At 33.8% G+C, this 25,011-nt stretch overlaps 1 protein-coding gene across 2 annotated transcripts in view; it reads left to right on the top strand.

The window, feature by feature from the left end:
* SGCZ (sarcoglycan zeta) overlaps positions 1–25,011 on the top strand; it is a 199,226-nt gene that overhangs the window by 135,283 nt on the left and 38,932 nt on the right. Inside the window, exon 4 of one of the 2 annotated variants that reach the window (XM_035539589.1) lies at positions 13,022–13,144. The exons of the other annotated variant lie outside the window; for it this stretch is intronic. Within the exon in view, the coding sequence (XP_035395482.1) occupies positions 13,022–13,144 (123 nt within the window). The remainder of the gene's footprint in view (positions 1–13,021; positions 13,145–25,011) is intronic. 2 annotated transcript variants of the gene reach the window in all.

Here is a 25,011-nt window from a genome sequence, read left to right as displayed (position 1 = left end):
ATTAAGTCAGGAAAATATTAAATACACAATATCATCAGCTATCCATAGTCTACTTTGTGCCTGAGTAACAAGATCTCTTTGAAAATGAGGTATTTTACATGTTATTTTACAATTCTTTTAGTCATTTAGGTAAATTTTCAATTTCTAAGTAATATCTTTTATGTCATTGTGATTCTTTTGTTATATGATGTGCAGACAAAACACTATATTGCTGTATAATATTTGAAAACCCTATGGCGTGAAATTTATCTTACATCTCCCTTTTGAATCGCCTGTTGAAAACCATGCTATCAAAAAAATAGTAAGCTATTTCTCTGTCATTCATTAGGACCAAATAGTAATCTTTTTTTGGTAGGCATGGCCATTATTTAACTTAAAAGATCCTTCCTGAAATACAAGACCGTACAGTGTCAGTTGATATGGCAAGAATTCAAAGTTTCCCTATGAACACAAATGCAAGCAGTAGTAAGACAATAATTAAATTCTGTGCAATTTCTGCTTGGCTATTTCAGGGTTGAAAGTGTGTGTTCGTTATTGGTTCAAAACAGACTATAGCAAAGAAGGTCTACTCTATCGATATAAGATCCCCTGCTTTAACTTTTTTTCCTTTTTTTTTTTACTAGCAGATTCTACAAAATCTTCTTCAAGTCTAAAAAATAATTACTTTTTTTGTTTGTTTGTTTTTGTTAAAATACTCAGGCTGTAAAACTTCAGGAACTAAAAGTTTTCCACATTCGAGTTTTGATCCAACTTTTCCTCTTTTCTTTTTCTTTCCCTCTGATCTCAGGAAGTCTGTTTCTTCCTAGCATACAAGGTACAGCTTGTGTTAGTTTGTATCTGAAGCTGTATTGATCAAATGTGTAGAACATCTTTTGCTATCTGTAACTGACCAAACAAAAAAAAAAGAAAAACATGCATTGTACTTTTACACTAGTCTGATACTCCTCTATATAATATTTGTAGCATAGACAAAATAAATGCAGGTTATTTCCTCTCTCTTTTTCTAAGCTTATTCATCACCTGTGTTCGGAATTTTGAGGTCAAATAGCTGTTTTTCAATGTATTTTTCTTTCAGTAATCTAGATTTGATATGAAAAGGACAAGCACATGGAGGAAAAGATGCCTTCCCAAAGTTGAGATAAGTTCCTAAAGTTCAGGCTTCAGAAAGCCTTCAAGTTGTATGCAGCTCCTGGGCTGGTTGCATTCCTTTTTTTCTTCTGCAGCTATTTCAGTTTCTCATATATCTTCGCTATAAATCTTGAAGGAAAACTTCAGGTCCCAGCAGCTGGTGATCAATGCTGGGTACGCAGAGGGCTGGCTGCACGCAGCTTTCCTGCAGGCTCGCCTCTGCAAAAGCAGCAGTCATGGGCCTCTTTCTTTCCTCATCAGAGGGCAACGGTTGATCTTCTGCACCCACTGTCACTTTAGAGATGGTAGGAAAAGGATGAAAGGGAACAGTTAGTGATTTTCTGACAGTGGTGCTAGAGGGGAAGCAAGAGCATGAAGGCTGTCCAGTGCACTAGGTGTGAGCCCTTAATGTTTCATCCCAGACTTAACTCTAAGGCTTGCTTTGACTCTGGGGCATCTGTAGTGAAACTGGATATAAGCTGACATGGATTTCAATTATCAACAGTTACTTCAGCGATGCTGCATCAGTCCTCCGCTCACCTTTCCTCTTTATAGGCTTTTATTTGTTGTGGTTTAACCCAGCAGGCAGCTCAGGCCCACGCTACTTCTCGCTCACTCTCCCCAGGTGGAAGGGGGAGAGAATCAGAAAGGTAAAAGTTCAAGAACTCATGGGTTGAGATAAGGACAGTTCACTAGGGAAAGCAAAAACTGTGCACGCAAGCAAAGCGAGACAAGGAATCCATTCACTGCTTCCCATCAGCAGGCAGGCGTTCAGCCACTTCCAGGACAGCAGGGCTCATCACACGTAATGGTTTCTTGGGAAGACGAACACCATCACTCCAAACATCCTCCCCTTCCTCTTTACCCAAGCTGTTGTTGCTGAGCATGATGCTGTATGGCACGGAACATCTTTGGAGAGTCTGTCCTGGCTGTGTCCCCTCCCAGCTGCACCCCCAGTCTCTTCACTTGCAGGGCAGCACAAGAAGCTGAAAAGTCCTTGGCTCCACGTAAGCGCTGCTCTGTGACAACTAAAACATTAGTGTGTTATCACCACTTTTTTCATCAAAAATCCAAAACACAGCGTTATGTGAGCCTCTATGAAGAAAATTAACTTTATCCCAGACAAAACCATGACATTTTTTACCTGATTATATTTTAAATCCAAGTCTGAATAATTCCACTGTTTCCAGATATTTGGCACTGATAATTAGGAAAAAGGATATTTTGTCTCAGTTCTCAAATATCTAATCCTCAGTATTAAAAAGAAAAAAAAGAAATTTTATGTATGATACCAGAGGATAGGCAACTCTAAGCAGGGGTTTGGTTTAATTGTAGAGGTAGAGTCTTTGAGGGAAAATGTCATTAATGGTTTGCATGGTGGTACAGAAGTGCTACTGTTTAAATATTAATCCATTGCCATCTGTCTTGCTGTTGTTACCCATGCACGGTTGGCCAATATAGACAGCATATCTACAGCCCAAATGTTCAAAGCAGGAAAAAGTGATTTCCTTTTGTAGGAGAGAAATCCCCAAAGTCAAAGAAATAGACATTATTTGGAGATATCTAAACAGGTTTTGAAGAATACAACATACATCTTCAAAAGATGGCACTAATTCTTTGACCTTAGTATTATTAACTGCTAAAGTTTCATTTAACTGCAAAAGCATGTGCTGTGCATGTGTCATGACATTCACAAGACTGCTGCTGTGTGCTAAGCATTATTAAATTACCTACAGCATCTGGCCCTTTAACAAGTCCCTGACAGGACATCAAGATTTTATTTTTACTTCTTTTTTTTTTTTTTTGTCCCCACCCTCCGATGTTCAGACAGATCATTAATATTGGTAAGATTCTATTAATCCACTAGGAGTGACTTAGGTGAAGGACAAAAGAAGGACAAATAAATGTGAAGCTCTTTTAAACTTAACCGGGAAAATAATTTTAAAAAAACAGAATAGTGAGATCTTTCTGATGCTCTCCTTTACTTCAGTGCTACAGAAAACACTTCAAAGAAGAAAGTAAATAGCATGCTGGTCTTGTTAAAGATGTTGAGGTAATAGCAAAGAGTTTTATCAAAAATGTGGGTGAGAATTAATTTCCTTCAGGACTTGGATTCTTTATTCAACTATCTTTAAAAAGTCTGATTTTTAGCAATTTTCTTACTGAGTCAGCTATGGGAAAATAGCCTTAATTTCTATATTTGAAAGAGATTTATGCAAGTAGATAGTCAAGCCTGGAAATGTTTGTCTGGTCTTTCTGGTTTGTTTTTTCATGAAAATAATTTGTCCATACAAAATCACAAACCTCTGAGATATAAAGTCCTAGTTTATATTTCTTAAATGCCTAGTATAAAAGAAAAAAGAACAACTTATTTGCTAGAATTTGCCCTAAGCTATCTCTGGACTATCAGAAACTGCAAGTCACTATTATGTTATAACTAGCATGTGTTTTTAGATCACTGTTTTAACTCACTTTTCATTTAGAGTTTACAAATAAAATATTTTTATAATTACATTTTATTTATTTATTTATGTCTAAAAATATCCAGTTCCAAAACCAACTTAAGTATAACATTGAAAATGAAATATCACATTGGAAAATATCAGTTAATGTCCATGGCTAGATCATGGCTGTTTTGTTGTGCTTATTAATCAAGATAATTATGTTTATTTGCCTTTTAATAATTTTGCTTCCATTCAGAACGTTATGGAATTTCAAATTCTGTCTTATGCCAGATTTTTAATTGTGCCATCTGTAGATGGGCAGAGGTATCTTGATGTAATGTCTCAGGCACATAAAGGACTTTCAAATATATATTTAATATTGTTGGTTTTTTTTAATTTCTATAATAAAGGTTATTCTTATGGTGATAAATATTGCAGTTGCAGCTGAATGACGAACAGATGGCACTGAATGAATGATTGGTTGAATATTTTAAAATTTCTACTAGATTTCTTCCTGTAAGGAAAAGCATTCCATAAATCTGAAATTAATTAGTGACCTGGAATAGTTATCCGTTCTTGAATCACTAACATCAGTTACAGATCAAAATATTATGGAGTGAGCATTTAAAAAAATAAAATTAAATTAAGGACTACATTGCCCTTAAAAGAAGTTATTCTAACTTTAGAGTCCCAAGACTTCATGGGTTTCCATTTGTGAAGATTAGGACAGATGGTCTGTTTTGAGAAACTGTTCTGTTGCTCCTATCTCCCATGGGTTACCAAGGCACCTGGACTCAGTCCAGGTCAGTCAGTCACTGAAAGCTTCCTACCCCTTTTGCTTCTGGAAACAAGTGATTTTTTGTTAGGGAAGAGGATGGAGAGTGGTTGTGACAATGACCTGTCTTTTAAGAACCAAAGGGAAGTCTGCTAATCCTCTGTCTCTAATTTGGTCTTTCCTGGGTCTTTGCTTGCTTGTGTGTGTGTCTGTGTGTTTTTGGTTTTGTTTGTTTGTTGTAGAATTTATGTATGAAGCCAGATGCTAACTTACCACATCTGTTTTTCTCTGTGGTGGAGTGATTCTACTTGGCTTGTCATATTACCAAAGCTTTTCCTTTCAGGAAGTCCCTGAAAAAAAGTCCAGTTATGCTGCAGGTTTTACCTCCAAGTTCATAGAACCATCCACATTTCCTTTTAGAGTTAGATTTCCTTCCTTCAAAATTATACATTCCTTTGAGGACACTTCGGAGTTTCCAATGATGCTAAAGTCCCATTGTCATAAGATCCTAGTCTTATGACAGTCTTAGAAAGCTATGAATATAGCCTATAGCCTTTCTAAGTGGTATATGTGAAAGGTAGACTACCTAGGAGTGATTCAAATCACAGATGAAGGCACAGAATTTAAGTGTAGCAGGGTAGGAATCTGAGGTAGATGTGATGTAGATGTCTTCATCAGTGGATTGCATCTTCTGTGTGCTACAAGTCAGTAGTGAGCACCATCAAGAACCTTAATCAAAAGAGACACTTTCAGAAACTAAAAGCATAAATCTGCTTTTATCCTGCTTCTGCAGCGTGCCTGGCCCTTGTCCCGCTGCCAAGGGCAAGGAGACAGGTAATTTTCTAAAGTGATATTGTAAAAACTGGGGTGTATCCTGAGAGCTAGGCTGAGCCCTCGTCACCCTATACTATAGTGCATAGTGGATGCTAGTTGTTCTGATGTCTGCAAATTGCAGATCTTGTTTCATTCTTGTTTCTGCTATTTAATTTACATTTAGAAACCTTTTTAAAGTTATAATTCAGTGCATTGTAAATGATACCATAGACTATTTCCTTGTCACAACCAGTTATGTCTAAAGTTCATGAAAAACTAGTAAAAGCATCTGAAAAAAACAATTTATATCCTTTTAATAAAATCCAAAGAAAAAAAATGAAATGAAGAAATATTGAAAAATAACCTCTGTATAGTAAGTGTAAATCAAGTGTACAAATAAAATTTAAAAATTAGCTTCTAATTTATGCTAACAAACTACAAAAAAATGTTTACCTAAAAATAAGAAAAAAAAATCAGAGTAAGTATGTCTAACACTTAAAGAGAATAGTACCAGTAAGTAAGATGAAACTGAAATACTTTTCTTTTTAAATTTTCACAAAGCAAGATACATAAGAGTTAGTGACAAAAAAAAGTCACAAGGTAAAAATCAAGAAAAGGTAAAGAACCCTTAGGTAACATGAGTATATTTCACTTTATTCAATATAAATTCCAGTGAAATTCACCTCAGAATGCTAAAACAGGCAAAGGTATTTGCATGATTAGCAATTATTTTAGGGGATGTGGTTGACAGATAAGATCTCAGGGGATACGAAGAGCTCAAACATCAGATCTGTTTTTAAGAAAAGAGAAAACCAAGGTTGTAGAGACTTAAAAATAAGTGATTTTCTATAGAATATCTGAAGTTAATTCTATATCTTAGCATCTTCAATAGAAAAATCAGACTAAAATTACCTAAAGAAAATACATTACTAGAAATAGAAAGTTTTAGAGAGGAACAAATAACCTTATAATCTACAATATGTTGTATTTTCCAAGGACAAATGCAACATTATTGTTTTGTCTCAGAGTTTGATCTATAAAATGAGGAAGTTTCATACTCCCCTTACTGTCTTATGCTTGCTCATGCTATTTGATTTGAATGTGATCTTCATTATCACAAAAAAAGACTCCTGTACAATGGAGGAGAACATATGTAGAAAAGATAATGCAATAAACAATAATAATGTAATAAACAATAACATATTGGGTTTTAGTTTGTTAATTTGAATTTAGTTTGTTTAATTGATATTTAAATGTATTTAATAACTTAATTTTAAATTCAGTAATTTCTATATATGTATTATTTAGTTTTAACATTTTTATAATTTTATATATATAACGTGTACTGTTTATATATGCTTATAATGTATTTATATGAGAGAAATCAGTTAGATAGGAAACTCACTAATCTCCCCAAAAGTCTCTGTTTAACTATCAAGCTCATGTTTGAATATACTAAACTTGCTAAGGTTATAAATAGAGCAAAACATACATATTCCTGGCATATCTTCCTTAGACTTGCTTAGCCTTCTTATCTAAGGACCTGTATAAGTTTTCAGGATAGTATAGCTACAGTTGCAACCTCTCAGCTCAGTCACAGGAGCAGATGAGGCATGTGCTCTTAGCCATTACAGAAGAGGAAAAAAAAAAAAAAAAAAGAAAACTGTTAACTTAAAGCTCAAGCAACCATAAAGAAGCACATTTTACTTTAATCCATATAGTTGAAGAAAAACCTGTGGGCAACTGTATCAGGTCATGTCATCAGGTTTAGCAATGTAATTTCTGAAAATATCCGACAGAATATAACATGATAAGGATAGTAGGGGGAAAAGCACAGTTTGTTCTTGTGTAGATGTGGCCTCATATAGAAGTAGCACACAGATGCTGTCTGCTGCAACTTTTATATGACTTTCATACATAATTTCATACCTGCAGATCCAGTCCCAACGTGCACCAGGAAAGCAGGCTGCAGGAAGGATTTTTTGCAAAGGTGACAATTTATATATGTCTTTTGATGAAGCTCATAGAGGGAAAATCTGTCTGGGAGGCCAGAATTTTCATGTGAGCTTTCATTTGACTGAGTCCTAAGCTTTATATTACTAGTCTTTTAGGGGTACCAATGGGTCTGTAGAACATGAAGAAGGAAGAACCATGCTACCACCATACTGTGGTTCTACTTAGTTTTCTTCATTTATATACATTTCTTACATAAATGTGGGGAGGGGATTGTCCCTATGCCAGTAGTTTAGGTTGACAAAAGGTATTATTCATTATAGTCTGTCTCTAAAAAAGACAACCAGTATGTGCGTTATTACTTCTGGCCTAGCACTTGTTCACGTTTCCCTTGTCTGAGCAGGGGAAAACCTAAAAAGTCAACCTTTCATAAGAGCAATAGCCTGCTGACACCTCCATAGCAGGGCCAGGAACAACTGACAGTGTCATTTAGGTTTTTTCAAAGGGTCACTTTCACCCTTTTTTGATATAGCAAAGATGGTCTCTTCCCTTTCTTAGCAAACAGAACACGGAATAAGTTCTCATTGCCGTGAATGTTTGCTTGTGCAGATCTCTTGCTCTCAGCTGAAAGCTCCCTTTATTCAAATTCCTCAATGCTTTTATTCAGCTGGTGTGATTCCTTCATTTGCATTATTGCATTTGCATTCACTGAAAAATATCTGAGACCTCTGGTGGCCAAAATAGTATGATATCTAGTATTCCTATGAATATTAACAGAATTTTATCTATGTGTATATTTCAAAAATATTGGTTTTAGACCCAGCTGGCGGTTGAATCTTTAATAAAAAAGGTTTCTCTATTCTATCTCCAATCTCAAAAGCATCAACACATTTTCATAAAACTGCCTTACTGTGTCATCCAAAAATATCCTGTATTTAATAAATGTTTAAATAACCCATTTTTCATTGAAGAATCAGAAGACAGTACATTGAATTTCATTGTTTTGCATTTACAAAGATCATAAACTCATGGTAATTAGCTTTGAATTCTAGGCTCTGTATTTAATTTTATGTGGTTGAATTTTATCTATTTCTGTATCTGAATTTGTTGTCTGTCTGGTGGACAAGGAAGGTGATTTAGAAACCAGACACTACTGCTAGTGTTCATCTACATCTGATGTAAACACACAGAATGTCTTTATCAACAGAAGAGAAAAAATACAACTTTTAATGTATTTAATATTATCTAAAGGTAAATGCTGGAAGGAGGCCAAATGTATCACATGCTCAAATGTCTGTTTCTCCCTTGGCTGTTACGTGAATCTCATTAAGTAACTACATGTAGATCTCTACAATTACATGAGTTGTATCGCACTCAGTGAAATCACAGACTGCTTCCACTCACCAGGCCTTAGGTTTTTTAACACTGATGATCTAAAGGTTATTTTTCCATGAATATGATGATCCTGGTCCAGAAAGCCTCACAGCACCCATTTGTCTCTTTGTCAGCTGGCTGAATAACTGGATCTGATCAGCAGCTCCAGTTTGGATAGCCTTGCATTCGGCAATACATGCGTTCTTTGATCACATTTGTTTATTACACATGATAGGATAACTCTCCATCTATGTACTCCCTGAAGTTAATTTTAATTAATATGTTCATTTAAAGATGGTGGCAACTACAATCTACTTTTTTCTGCCAAACGTTCTTTTCAGACATTTTCTTCTTTCCCCCATGATTGCTAATATTAAGGCTGTTTTGCAACTGTTTTCAGGACCTCAAAATTAAGCAAAATTAATGGCAGGGCATACTGTGATGTCTTACTAAATGTATAAATAATTTGTATGTTAATTCATATTTCAAAGAACCATTGCATTGCACAAAGTTGATAGTTACTTTTCCTCATACATTTCAGTTTCATCTTATGTTTCAGTAAGTTGGGAATGAATGGAAATGCAATGTAGATGGCTGGAAACAGACCACAAGATAAAGCAAAGAAAATGTTAGCTTTACACTTTACTGTTTTTAACATTTCTACTATTTTAAATCTTGGTGTTGAGAGTGGGAATGAAGTGTTTTGCTGCTGAGAAAGGTGGAACATATTCTTCTTAGATCTTCTTGGAATATAGATGTAATGTCCCAAATGTTTTGTTTTGTTTTGTGCTAAATGAGAAATATTCCCATAGAATCATAGAATGGTTTGGGTTGGAAGGGACCTTAAAGTTCCACCCCCCTGCCATGGACAGGGACTCCCACCAGACCAGGTTGCCCAAAGCCCCATCCAGCCTGGCCTTTGAACACTGCCAGGAATGGGGCATCCACAACTTCTCTGGACAACCTGTGCCAGTGCCTCACCACTCTCTGAGTAAAGAATCTGTTCCTAAGCTCTTTTAGTTTAAAATGATATTCTTATATATTCAGACATTCTTAAAAAATTGAAACTAAGTCTAAAATAATGTTTGGGTGGAAACCATGGGTGCAATTAGGAAAATTATGGGTTTTAGTTTGTCTGTCTTGTCCCTACAATTCTGACTTTCTACATCACTTTTCATGTTTACAAGTATCATACAAGTATTGTTATTTCTGCTACATAATTTTATGGAAAACTGGAAGGGAAAAACTACTCTGAAACTAGTAGAAAACTCTGAAACTACTCTGAAACTAGTGTGGAAACTACTCTGAAAAAAGAAAAAAAAAAAAAAAAAAGAACCCCAAACCTGGATGTTCTTGCCCACAGCACAAAACATGATACAGTGCATTGTTAATCAAAATATGCATAACCACAAAATTTATGAAGAAGTTCAACTCTGCCAGTAGAGGAAAACTGAACTGGCCAGCAAGCTGTAATGACTGTACATGCTCTCCAAGCAGTGAAAGAAACCACTGTGTGCTACCCAGGATGAACAGCAATTTCCACAACAACAACAACAAACCACCTGTCTATGCATAAACCAACAACCATTTATACTTCCATTGCATAATTATAGTTTTATACAAATCAAGTTTTCAACCTGATCAGAATTAAATCATATTTGGTAAATGGAGTATTTATCCTTCAGCCTTTAAAGTCAGATTTTAATAATCATATCTAAACTCTAAGCTGGCTAAATTCTTGGTAGTACTTATTATAATTCCCAATGCAGGTCGTAATTTGTTTTTTCCTGAATAATAATAAAGTCATACAAGTCATATTTGACTTTAAAAAGCAAAATTTTTAAAGCATGCATTCTTCATGGTTGTTATTATGGTATTATTTAATAAATAATCAAGCTAGATACTATACAAATTCAAAATAGACAGTTTCTGCCTTGAAATTTAATCTTCATTCATATTAATCTGTGTTACAGTAATATAATTCTCTGTATCTATGTTGTATGTGCTGCCCAACATTTTCCTTTAACATATATTCACTGTAGTCTAGTTCAAATGAATAATTTTATATTTTGTACCACTTTTACCAGTTTAATAATAGTTTCAATTATGCAACTGCTGTGCAACAAGCACGTATTATAAACAATCATTAGTATCTACAGTGTATGGATGAATATGAAATGTATGTGCTTCATCCATATGCTTTAAATGAATGGAATTTTAAAGATTCTTAATTTAATTCAGCATTATACAAATGAAAATACAAGTATGTAATTTTTCTGGACACAAGAGGACAAGAAAATATTCTATGGTCTTGCCTTCATCCTGATTAAAGCTATAGAGAAGTTGACTGCATCTTTAGTGTAAAGTACATTTATCCTCAGCATAGCCAGTAAGTTTTTTGGATGGCCATGTGTTTGATAGAAATTACCTTTCCAAACATAATTTAGAAGTCAGATTTTTTTGCATGTTTCCCTGGACTGACATATTCATTATCAAAGCAGATAAAATATTCTGGATTAGTTAAAAACAAGCATGCAGAGTGGATAGTCTGATTGCTCTACAAGTTTGAGCGAAAAATTTCAGGTTTGCTTTCTTAATGCACAGAGAGATGATTCTTCATTTTGTTAATACTACTATTAAAGATTCAGACATTTTGTGAGGCACGAATGTTTGTAGACTGTTTTTGCGACACAGCAATTTGCATTACAGCTGAGAAGATAATATACTAATACATTGCACATGCAACTGCTTACTCATATTTCAACCGGGAAATGAAAATGTTATGAAACAGAATTCTATTTTGATAGCATTGATTACTCTGTAGGCAGTTTAACTTTTCTAAACCATTTTCATAATATTTACATCAGGTTCCACATCAAAGAGACTGTCTTAACATGTATTAATTTTTTGTTAGAAATCTCTCAAGTGGCTTGACACTAACCACTGTTTCAGTGATAAGTAATACTGAGTGATGCACCATTAAGACGTGACTGCAACATAAAGTAAAAGCCGCTTTTGTATAGCATAAAAAAAAGTAGAATTAGTCTTGTAATTGTAGTTTGAACTAGCTGCATTATAGGGCTACTTATATGCAATGTGATGCCGAAGAGGTACAAATGCCAAGCAGCTGAAATATATTCATTTCTTAGTAGAAGGAATTGTTTGTGTTTGTTTTTTTTTTTGTTGTTGTTGTTGTTTATATATATAGCCAATCCTGCAAATTAAGGTCTGCTACTGCAGTTCCTCATCCAAAGTTAGTTATCACAATTATTTTATTTCTTATATATTTTGATATTGAACATTTACATATTAAACTGAAAACTTCCTCATTATGAAAGTAAACCTATGAGCCAGTTCGATAGACTGAAATGACATACATGGATATCTTTGTCTACAACATCTTCTGCATAATTTTCACACATCGGTGCTGATGGGTTGTTCCAGGTGTACATTAGAAATCTAATTAGGGATTGCGGAAAAAATGTCAGGTAAGTATTCCCTGAAATTCTGAAATTTGCCTTACAGGTATATACTGTTCCTCACTTTTTAACAAAATTTTCAGAATGAAGTTTTTGCTTTCAGTGATTAATAAAATTAAATAATAATAATTAAAAAAATAATAACAGGCAAAACACTGAAGAATAAGGATAAAGCGTGTAAACTGCAAATATAGTAAACTTAACAGTTTGGTATCTTCAAATTTTCTTTATTGCACTTGTAGATGCAGTCCCATAGATCTGTTTGATTTCATAATTATTTTAGATTTTTGGAGCTTTGAGACATATGGTACTTATATTTCATAACGTGAGATGAATTGTGGTCTGATTTTTGTTGGTTTTTTTTTTGTTTTGTTTTTGTTTTTGTTATTTTTGCTGTTCAAGTTAGCAATAGAACTGGATGAAAAATACCATTATCTGCTGGATTGAGTATTTGATTTTCATGGAGTAGGCTCCTATATTTTTTTTTCCCGTTGGCCAGAAGCTCCACTTTAAGCTGAACAAAGCCGAGAAAGCTCTGTCTGAAATGACATTTCATCAAGCACGCAGAGTATGCTCTTAAGTATGTTCTAAATTGTACTGTTCTAAACACCAGCGCTGTTTAACATCTTTGTCAGTGACACGGACAGTGGGATCAAGTGTACCATCAGCAAGTTTGCCAACAACACCAAGCTGAGTAGTGTGGCTGACACGCTGGAGGGAAGAGATGCCATCCAGAGCAACCTGTTGGAGCAGGTCCAGAGGACAGCCATGAGGATGATAGCGTAGATGTTTTCAACAGTTATTTAAAATTTTAACCTGATGTGCAATAGTGAAATAATCACTCCATAAAATCATTTAATATTATTTTATAATACAAACTATCTACCAGACTTATACATAAGACCACTATTTGATAAAATCCCCTTAAGCCTCTTGTACTCCATGCGTTTAGGGTACCCCATGCATACTGATAAATTCTTGATGAATTCTCTTTTTTTTTTTTTTTTTTCTTTTTTACAAATTATCTCAGATGAAACATTCACCCTTTATTTCAGGAGCTGATGCTGTGGAGGCCCAGTGTAAAAGGTTTGAAGTGAGGTCAAGTGAAGGTGGAAGAGTGTTGTTTTCTGCAGATGAAGATGAGATTGTCATTGGAGCTGACAGACTGAAAGTAACAGGTAAGGTAATTGTATGGTATTTAAATGAATGTTAGCATTTTCCTTTCCTCACCTTAGTAATAATTAATCTATCGGTCATCTGCAAATATTTTCATCCTCTGGAGAGAAGAATATCTTATCATCAGTGAGATTACTTGACCAACCAAAAGATATTGCATAATCTAAAAACGAAATTGCTGTAAGGACAGATTTGAACTTAAACTCCACAAGACCACCTGTGGAGGACCACCCATTACCCATAACACAGTGATTTGCTTTTTATTTGTTACAGTTAGTAAAGCATTGTTTTGTGGTAGTTATACCATTTGCTTAGGTAACATGGCTTCACAATGATAAAAATTGTTGTTATATACCATGACTCTTGGTTTTTCTGTATTCAAAGTATCAGGTCTAACTTTTGTGTGAATTAAGGATGTAATTTTACTTTAGGAGGCTCAGCTGAATTGTAGTAAGTAGAAGTCTTTTCTTGACTTCAACATTTGTTCAATAGAACAAGAAATACAATTCTTATTGTAATATGCATACGTATATATGTATCAGTAACCCATTTGATATTAGAAATGTGTTAACTTATGAAAACAAAAATCATCTATATTTGCTTTAGATAAATATTTAAACTTTGATTAACAAAATCTTACCTGAACTTGGGCTGGACTTGAGCTATCTACTCACAGTCTAGAATGAGATTCAAAATTTAAATTTGCTTCATCATTGATGGATGTGTAGCTTTAAGTGAAGTCTGTATTTGGGTATGCCTGAACCTCGGAATTTGAAATATGAGCCTACTAATTTGAAAGTTCAATTGTGTAGAAAGTACAAGATGATTCTGTTTTGGTTTTTTTTGGTGATTAAGATAAGATCCCTTTTTGGTCTGTAAAACTATGATATACATTACTAGCAAGTATAAGCATTTAAAAAAATTATTAGGTAGTTCTACTTTAATGTAACACTGGATAAAGCATTAAAATACAGCAGGAAATTCAGGGTCGAGCTGAGACTGAACTTTTTTTATAGGCCTCAGAATAAATAAGATTGTTGCTTGCCAGAATTTGTGGATTACTTTTCTTACCCTTTCATTCCTGTCTGATCTCTGTTTATCTCTGTAGCCAAACAATCTTTTTAATACTGCTAAACTAAAAGAAATGACATTCACGAGCAGGCAGTTTAGTGAGGCTGCAGTATTCAATACAGTGATTTTCATCTATTTACTAAATTTGGTTTTAGGAGAAGCAGAAATTGATGTTTTATTGACTCAGCATTTTTTTCATAGATAGTAATTTTACAATAATTTGTTTCATAATAAAACATAAGAGAATAACTACGGTAACATGAGAAGAAGTAACGTGAGTCATACTGGAACCCTACTAGGGCTCAAACTTGATCAGAGTATTAAGTTCTGAGAAAGTTAATCTTAAACATACAGTTGACACGGGGGATTCCAAAGTGTCTGCAATAAGTTACAAATTAAAACATCTTACAAATGGCACAGAGGATTAGATTTCCTGACATTAAGAAATATGATCGTATGTTGTAGATATCATGGCAATTTTTTTTACTCAGACTTCAAAACCAAAGCACTGCTCAACTGTGTTTAACTTCAGCGGCCATAGTTAAGTACCCACAGCACCTGCTGACTTCAGTGGTATTAGAAAGCAGAAGAAATAATGAAAATTTGTTTTGTGATGCTTGATATGGCATATAAGATTTTTCCTTGTGAAAAGAACAGGGTTTCCTCCTTAATTCTAGAATTACACCTGACCGTATGTATGTTTATATTAAGCACAAAATAAAAATAATAAAAAAAAATGTCTAGGAAAGTCTAAGTTAATGTTGCTTTCATATAACCATCTGAGTTTCAGGGATTGCTGTATACCAGTTGACTCCCACCAAAGAATCTTAGTACTAGAGTTGTTTGTACAAATAATTGATTTTCACTTTGTAGTTACGAAGAAAAATAAACAAACGTTAGGATTAGTTATTTTAGGGTTATAAAAATGTAGGCATAGACATTAATTTCTTTCTCACAAGAAAAGAGAAAAAACGGGAAAGAGAAAACAAAAGATTTAGGCAGCAATTAAATATCACAAAGAAAATTGGCCATTGCATATTGAAAGATTTACTAGTTCCTAAGTATTTTCATTTAGGTCAGGGAGTTAAATACAAATTATATGTCATTTAAATAGCCTAATGTCCAATATTTATGGCATTTTCTTCAGAAAAATATGTTAAGGTATTTTGTAATTGCAGTTTGAAAGAGTAATTTATTTTTTAAAGTCTCTTGAAAATTATTGCCTTCTTATGTATTTAAAAATAGTTTAATGAAGTTAGGATCATTCTTTCATATCTCTGGATAATCATCTTGATGTCTTAAAATCAGATTTCATCAGTAAACTATCTCATAATTAGGCTACAAAAAGTTAGTTTCAAAATTTTATGCTTTAGATCCATAGAGCCCAGTTTACGTTAGCCCTTCCATCATCTTGTAAGAGAAAAAAAATATTCTACAGAAGGGAAGAGTATTAGATAAATAAGCATTTCTGAAAGGCTTACACAGAAATCTCTCATAGCCCAATTTCTGTATCCCTAAAATGCCTTTTTCAGCAGAAGTACTAATCTCCAGCCAAATATTAAAGCTGTAATGAGCTGTAAAACGCTTTACTGTTTACTTCAGTCTAAAGCTGAAATTACTTAAAATGGATTTCCAGGAGGAGACTAGAAGTTATATGATGCATGCAATCTCAATAAAGTTATTTAAAAAACATCTCCCAGAGGGGTAAAATAAAAATCTTATCTTCATGGAAAGATAAAATAGCAAAACCTTTATTTCTAATTCTTTGAATTCTGTCCAAAGATTGTGTGATACCTTTACATTCTTCAGCAAATACATGAAAGATGATGAGTCCCTGTGACTTGCATCAATCAGACTGCATTACTCTATATGATGATATGACTGATGAAATGTGGCAAGGCATCATAATGTCAAATATCAATGAGATTTTATTTTAGTGCATTTTTCTCAAGTGTGTGTTTTGATAATCATGGCACCTTGGGCTGAATATAGGAAGAGATGTGGAATAACAGAGAAAACAAAATATGTGTATCAGAAAGCAAAAACAAGCTGTGCTTATTTGGGGATAAAACTATCACATATAGTACTACAATGAAAACTTGACTTTATTTTCTTGCCTAGCTGTGAAATGTGTCTCTTTGGAAACACTTCACTGTGAGTGGGTCTAATAAATGATGCATTTTGATAATTAATTTTCATAAGCATGCCCATTCTATGGGCATTTATAAACTACTATGGCAATGTCAGACTTCTCAATTTAGAAAGATGCTTTTGTATTGCACTGCTCTAAAAAAATAATGTTTCATTAAGGCAGTATAAGAAATTCTTGATTAATAAGTAAATGAAGGATTAAATTTACAGCTCATTATTTTTGTAGTATTTTTGTTTTTGTCAATTTTCATACAGTCAGTCTATTCCAGCAAGAAGGATACAGAAGAAATAAGCTAGTAATACAGATACAAATATATTTCCAAGATAAGAAAAATACAGTCAGGAATAGTACTTTTATTTTGTTTAAGAGACGTTGCAGCAATTTATATCTTCCTTAATTATCTCTTTCAAATTAGGCATTTGGCTGATTGAATTTAGATTTCTGCTTATTCTTCCTTTTATCAGTAATTTTACTTTTTTCTTTTATCTGTTAGCTTTTTTTCTACTTTATCGTTCAAGGAAAGCAGAAAGACAGTTCATTACTTAAGCATATTACACATTACTTAAGTAATTACAGCAAATCTAAAGGTTCAGCTTTTCCTTTTTGGTATCAAACTGTAGACCATCATTGAAACAACAATTTTGCTTCAAATGGTGGTCATTAGTAACCTTGTGAATAAAACATTTTAAAGGCTACCTATCCAAAGTTTTTCTACGTGGCAGTGGTTTTGGACTGATTCTAACAGTTTTACCTTAACAGTAATTACCAGGGGGAATAAGAGGCTACAAAAGTAAACTGAAATCAATATTCCAATTGAAGAAGAAATAATAATTTCTTCTTACAGAAGAAAGAATAATTCTTAGAAGTTCAATCTCAAATTCCAACCCCCACATAAAAGAATTATTTGTGTGATATCACAAACTTCTATGATCTTTTTACTTTGAATTCTGAAAATTTAACCACATTCTTTTCAAATTTTCTACAAAGATGTTTTTGGGCCTGTCTAATTCTGCTTTTCCTTATAACGATACAACTTTTGAAAGCTCTTCTCATTGAAAAAGGGAAGAGAAAGATGTGATGAAATAAGCACATTGGCAAAGAGCAGGGAGATAAGCAGGAATAAGTGGCTAAGTTTCTAGTGGATTCCCAGGTTCCTTTCTGCACCTTTGTCTATCCCTTATTTATTGCCCTATCCAAATGAAAGGACAATGTCTACAGCTTTTTAGAGTCATCTTCACTCCCTCTGGAATTACAGAGCAAGAGTATCTCTTCGACTTCTGTTACCTTAATCTTAATGCAAAATTTTCTGCCCTAGCTATCTATTTCATATTTCTCTTAATTGCAGTGCAATCTTTTTTATATGTCGTTCTTGCAGAAGTTGAAAACACTGGATTGGTGACACAGGTGGGAATACAAGCGTATATTGAGACTTGGCTGTATGTCTGGCACAGTACTTGTGAGGAAACAGATTAAGAAGGCTTAGCTCAATACACATATTTCTGAGACATTGTTAATAAAGAAGGATGTAATTATTTCTATAAAATCTTTCACTTTATGTGTGTTAGTACAGTTTGTCTTCCACCTCTTTTTTAACCAAAACTGAGTTAGCAGCTGTGTATTCTAGGCAAAACACATTTTGGGGCAAACAAAATGAATTTTTTGTCTTCTGACTTTTGAGGTGGTTTGCTAACTTAAGGCTAAAAACACGTTATCAGAACCTTTAATTTTATGTATTTTTACAACTGTGATTTTATCTCTAACCCTTCTTCCAATACTCTTTAGCAATATGGAAACTTGATTTCTTACAGGTATAAATCAGTTGCACTTGCACATGTTGCTTTTCTATTAATGTTTTTTAAAAGTCAAGGCAAAAATGGATTTACAGAATAAGCAAGGTCTTCATTGGAAGCCATTGCTGTTCTGCAGTCAAATCCAGTTGTGTTTTCTAGAGGCCACAAACAAACTATCACTTTTTCTAAATAACACAGTCTAGATCGTTTGGGAAATGTTATTAACTTTTATGGAGAAATAGTTTATTTTGTTTTCTATTACTTTCTGAACTGCTGGCTTATTTTCCTTCATCTCTTGTTGCTGCTTATCTGAGTAGTGTGATCTGTTTTAGCACAGAACCTCAAGTCGTTCCTGGATAAAGCTGAATTTTATTACAATGATGATTAATATTTTATCAGTAACATTTTTCCTCTAAAAAGAAAGAAGAAGCTAACTAAATCTTGTCAGTTAATGTTTTACCAAGCTTTTAGTAATAGCTCTATAGAGTACAACTGTTTCCATTATTTATTGAAACACCAAACTTTTCAGATATTTGTAGCTCCATGTCTGTATTGTGTGAGCTGATATAACTACCTGAAGAGTGAGAATTGTAATTGCATTGAGGCTTGTGCATGGTTGAAAAAGTTTGCAGACCATTGTGACCTCATATGAGCCTTGTCAAATAGCGAAGTTATGTAGAAAGATGGAAGTAAGAGAAAGACGGGAGGAGGCATACTTCAGTTTTTATGGAAACCATCTGAGATTAATAGTAGGGCATATGCAGGTTTAATCTATTTTGACACCAGTGTAGTGTCAGGGAAAAATCTATGAAATGCTGCAAATAATTTTCATTGCACTTTTTTTTATTTACATTACAGTTTATAAACATTAAAGTTTGTAATTATAAGAGATTCAGCATGGCTTTGATCAAATCTATATACTCCATTGGATTAAAGATCAAAGCCTTGATGTATCAAGGAAAACTTCAGAATATACCTCCATACTTACATTCTAATAATATTCTAATAATATCTGGAATTAACATGCAGATAAGTGTATCACTACCTCAGTTTTGATTTTAAGATTATGTTGTAGGACTGTGAGTCTGCAGGCAACTGAAATATAGAAGGGTCTTCCAGAGTAGTTAAAATGAAATGATAAAGTAGAAATATGGCTTATAGCTATAAAAAGGAAATATGACAGAAATATGAGGAAATATATATGAATTACAAATTAGGTTGGAAGGGTAGAAATAAAATATTTATAACAAGTACTGAAATGTAGAAAAATAAATGCTTATTTGATGTACGTTGTTATGACAGTAGACATATATCTAGTTCCGTCAGAGGCTGGCCAGAAATTTTGGTATGAAAGAGAAAGATCTTGGATTTGCCATGTTCAGCTGGTAGATAGTCGTTCAGGACAGATGGAGCTTGTAGTATGAATTTAAACAAGATGAAGAGAAACACTAAATCACTTTAAGCTTGCCTACACAGCCAAATTGTAAGTGACCATAGTAAAACTATTGTATTTGATGTTGCAGTAAAAACTTAAACCTTTAAGTAGATATGCCAGACTCTCAGGATCCTGACAACTGAATAAACTAATATTCTTACATCAGCATCTGTCTAACAAAAATGCATTACATATATAGAACTTCTATTTCCCCAGTTATGAGCATAATAATGTGTACCCCAAAATGTACTGAGTGAATAAGATTTCAGATACGCCTATTTAGATATCAAAGAATCACTTCAGGTCCAGACTTTTCTGTGTGAGAGATCAGATTGAAAGGTGTTGTTATTGCAGGAATCTGAACACTTGGCAACAGAGCAACCTTTCAGGGCATTCCTTTCAAGGAGCAACTGTAGAGTTGATTTCAAGCAGATGTATGTGAATGCCAAAACTGAAAGTTTTGTAGGCAAGTTAAAAGTGGTGAAACTAAATAAATAAATTACTTACCCAGGACATTGCCCAGATACATTTCTATCTTCTTGTTGAACATAGAATGCATTCCCAGCCAGCTCAGATTGCAATCAGTATGTGCTTACATCAGCTTGCAGGTGCATATGTAGATCGTTGGAGATCTGCAGTTATCTAAGGATAATGGCAATTTGTTTGCAAGAAAAAGATTTTGACTTTTGTCAGTTTAAGAAAAACATGCTAAGGAACATAGTGACTGGACTTAATAAAAGAAGTTTCTCTGCAAAGGACATAGACCCAAAAGGAGATAAATGTGCAGACAGCTCTGTGGACCTGGCAGCCCAAGAAAATAGAGTCACTTTGCTACAGCCATTCTACTGAGAAATTTTCAAGAAGGTTGTGCTCTATTGATGGAAATAGCATATACTCAGGTACAAGAATGGAAAAGATTAAAAACAAAACAAAACAGAAAAACAATACTCTCCTGATGTTTAGGTAGAGGAAAATCATCCCCTACCTGGCTACCCGGAGAGTCAATTTTTCTGTAACCTGTTCTTTCTGAATGGCTCTCCTTCCATCCTTCCATATTCATCTTTTTTTGGGGGTGGGGTGGGGTGTGGGAGTGGGGAGAGGAGATATTATCAGTTATTAAAAGAAATCTGGACTATCACCTGTTTCATTCAAAACTGCTGGCAGAACGTAGCCAGCAGCTTCCCTAAGTTAGTGAAGAGACTATTTGCTCTGATCGAGTACAGGAATACAGTTCAATATTGATCAAAAGACTGATTCTAACTTCCAGATTGAATCTGTCTTCTGGTTAAACCTTTGACATCAAGCTTAAGGTATTGGATATTTGTTGCCAATCTAAGAATGAAGATTATTAGGGAAAACTTCCAATAGGTGTAACCATATCCCCAGTCATATTGCACATTCCCTGTTAAATGACTGTGCCAGAGTTCAGAGATGTAATTTACAGCAATTCCAGTTTTCATGGATCTGAATGGCATGATAACAGGCAAGTCTACATGGTCTATATAAGTGTTAGAGTCCAGTAGAAAATTGTCCCATTATTAGTAAACTGAAATCATTCTTAAACCAGACCAAACCAACTAATTTTGAAACAAACACTAAACATTCAGAAAGGTTTGATAAAGGAACTGGATATGAATTGGATTCAGATTTTGTAGTAAAATTCCAACTCTAAAAACCTGAGTTAAACTTGACACTTGCATGCCCTCAAGCTTTGGTAGATTTGAAAATGCACATTTAAATTAGAGCAGTCAGACCCATCTCTATTTTTAAAATATAGCTACTCACAGGAGGGAAAGGTGAATCATAAAGGAGCTCCTGCATTCTCACTTTCTTTTTTTTGCCTTAAAATACTTTCTTGTGATTTATTACTGCCTGGAAAAAAAAAAAAAAAAAAAAAGAAAAAAAAAAAGGAATGTTGAACATAAGGGTCAGGCTGCAAAGCACTACAGGATTTAGGTTCAACAAAAAGGGTATTTGGAGACAGTATAATAATGATAGTGCAGACCAAAAATACCTTGCTTTGTCCTGGAACAGTATTCTAGTTAAATGCTGGGAAGATGAGCTCATTTAAATTTCAATTTTGTGAAGCTTTTGAAACAAGAGGAATGCTATTACATTTTAGGAAATATTGCTAGCATCTGACTTGTTCCAAAAAATACACAGTAGTTCCTCTTATTGTGCTTCATGTAATACATGTCAGAATTGCACGTTGTTTTCTCTGAATCCTATGTGAAGCCACTATAGAGTGGTGTTGTTTTTTGGTTTTTTTTTTTTTGGGGGGGGAGGGGGAAGAAGGGGCTTATCTAAATGGCAAAATTTTTACCCAACATTCAGTATGAGCTAATGTATTTAGTAGGCATAAATTGCATGGTGCAATTATATGAGGATATGTCATAACAAATACTATACTTCCAAAACATATTTCAATGAACTAAATTTAGGTAGAAAACAACTGAAAGAATAAATATAGATCTTTAAGCTGATTCTAAAACAGAGACATAAATATAGATTATTGGGAGTGTTTTGTTGTTGAATAAGCATATGTTTCTGCCTTCAACGTTTAACTGTATTTTTTACCTTAAATGTTCAAAACATGACATACTACAGGGTGATCTTTGTCTGCTGTAACTTTTTCTCTCTTCTTTCTCTATATATGTACAAACAATGATTCCAATAAAATGAATAAATGAAAACTATGTATATATATATATACATTTTTCTGATATGGAAAAGCTGCAAAGGGTGAATTGTTAGCGGCATAGTCTGTAATTTGTATTTCTGACTTTGGATGTGACACATTGCATCATATTATTGAAGTATTCACAGGAAGGTACTATTTGAATCCATGGCAATCACAATTCGAAACAAAGCTTTACTCAGATGAGAAGTTAGCACTTTTCCACCAGTAACACTTTGGACTTCACTATTATCCATAGATATTTATAATCCAGGTATGCAGGCAGAGCTTTGAAAAATGTAGATTCAAATTATTTTTGCTCTGCAATACATCTCAAAGCTTATTCATAGCAAATTCCTATAAGCTTGGAATAATTTCACTCATAGGAAGCCATTCCAGAAAAATAAAATCAAATCTCCTGTAAAAATATGGCCTGCAGCCTTCAGCCTACATTGAGACTGTAAATTCCTGTCCTCGTTGTGGCTAATGACAAGTTTACATTTCACAGTGTCTGACAGCATTAAATTCAGCACACCAAGACACAAACATAATAAGCCATCATTTTGGCTATAGTGAAATATCATCAATGTATATAAGCCTTTGAATAAATATTAGAATTAAAAGTATATAACAACATGAGTTTGCACAAAGTGCAGAAAGTACTAAAGTGCATAAGTATGTATAAAGATTAAGTGTAGACAGAATTATAGATAAACGTGTATAAGGATTCAGAATGGGTAATGTAAATTCCAGAAAGAAGACTAGCAAAAATCAACATAAATAAATAAAAGTATATGTAATAGGAATCATCTCATAAAAGCAAAACCCTCAATATTTAAGCAGAAATGGATGCATCTAAAGAATGTATAACTGCTCTGCGGTTCAGAGTGCGCATGGAGTTAGACCTCATGGGTAATGATGAAAGGGCAAAGAACATATGTGGTAATATTGACAAGCACATGAAAAAAAGATTGTACAGGTGAAACTTTTTTTTTATAAATGGAAAAAAAAAATCTAATGCACAGGATCTGGTGATAGCATTTTGGAATGCTTGGGGGCCTCTTGTCTGCTTTAACTACTGAGACGTCCATCTTTTAGGAAAAATTGTAGGTAAAAATGCAGGCTATATAAAAGATTTATGGATTATAAGGATGACACAGTCTTGAAAAAGTAATGTAAGAAGTGTACCTAATCCGTGGGAAGGAAAATTGTGGTAGGGCAGCCACCGTGTTATGAGAACATCCCCTCTTTGAAAGTTACAGGAAAACACAATGACAAAGCAAAATCAAATTGACTTCCGGTGGTCAGTTTTGAAATTGCAGAGAATTCGTAAGACTCACAGGAATCCTCAAAAAAAGTTAGGAAGAAGAATTGAGAACATCATGTGGTGCAAGAAAGTCAAATATCATGCTGGAGTGTATAAACAAGACTAAAGCCTGCAGATTTGCTTACTTCTACACTGGCAAGGTCCTATCCAAAGCATTTTGTCCAGTTTGGCATAACCATTGTTCAGTAAATAACTGGACAAAATCCAGAGCCATGACATTGATTAGTTGTTGATGTTGCTGTTCAGCTTGAAGAAAAGAGTATCAAAGGGAATATGATAACAGTCTTGAGGCCTTGAGAATCAGCCTATTGAAAAACAAGGAATCCTCTCTATCTGTAAAAATAAAAGTCTTTTTAATGGAAAAAATAGTGAAACACTGGAGTAATTTAGCTGTAGAGAATGTAGAATTTCATCATTTTGTTCCACATAATTATGCCAACAGCTGTTGAGGATGAGATGGTTGTTCCTGATTTAGTTTTGAACTTAATGATCACAGCAAAGAATGAGCCTTAGAGGAGATCAGATTTTTATTATTATTATTTTTTATCTCCAGTAACAAACCAGCTAATAAGAATTCAATAAAATTCCTTCTTTGTAAACTTAGCAGCAGTGTCCTACTCTTTGCAGCTATTACTAGCACACTTCTCACAAGTCTCTGCCTGTTTAAATCTTCTTTGTGTTAATTTTAAATGTTGCATGTAGTTCTGCAATCCACATAGAATCTTTTAATTGTGAATAATTTTAAATGCTTCATATTATTTATTATCCCATTTTAATACATCATGACTAATGTTTTGGGCTTTGCTGAGGTCTTATTTATCAGAACAAACTAAAGGAATGCTACCTCCCACTTGAATTTATTCAGGAATTAAAAAAAGTTCCCTTGCATTAAAAAACAGGAATATTTTTGTGGGATAATAATTTAAAGTTGATATATGGAGTGTCCATATTATTTACTAACAATTTATAGAAAATGTGAAATTAGTAGATTATGTGAGCTTTTATTGTGAAACAGTGAGTGTTGCAGACAATTTAGCAAGGTCATTTAGGTTTCAGTAATGTCTAGAAGATGGCAGTATAGCAATATACTGCTGTTCTACCTACAACACTCATAGAAGAGTCAGAATTTTGGCAGAAATTTACACTAGAATAATTCTAACTAACATGTTAGTTTTATTTATACTCCTTAAGGTTTTTTATATTTAATAAAACATTTGGTATGAAAAAATCAAGCTGGTAGTATACAAAAAAAAGATCAATATATGCATTTGCGCCCAGCTCTACCCATTTCTCTCTCTATTAATCATTCATGAAGTCTATAAATTACAAAGCACTCATTTTAACTTTTGCATGTATTTTTGTTCAAACTAACTGTAATTTCCTTTATTCTATTTTGCAATGTAAAAGAAAAAGAATA

This window comes from Cygnus atratus, chromosome 4 (assembly GCF_013377495.2).
Source record: "Cygnus atratus isolate AKBS03 ecotype Queensland, Australia chromosome 4, CAtr_DNAZoo_HiC_assembly, whole genome shotgun sequence".
NCBI lineage: Eukaryota > Metazoa > Chordata > Aves > Anseriformes > Anatidae > Cygnus > Cygnus atratus.
The sequence above is the reverse complement of the archived record's forward strand: the minus strand, read 5'-3'. Positions and strand labels throughout refer to the sequence as shown.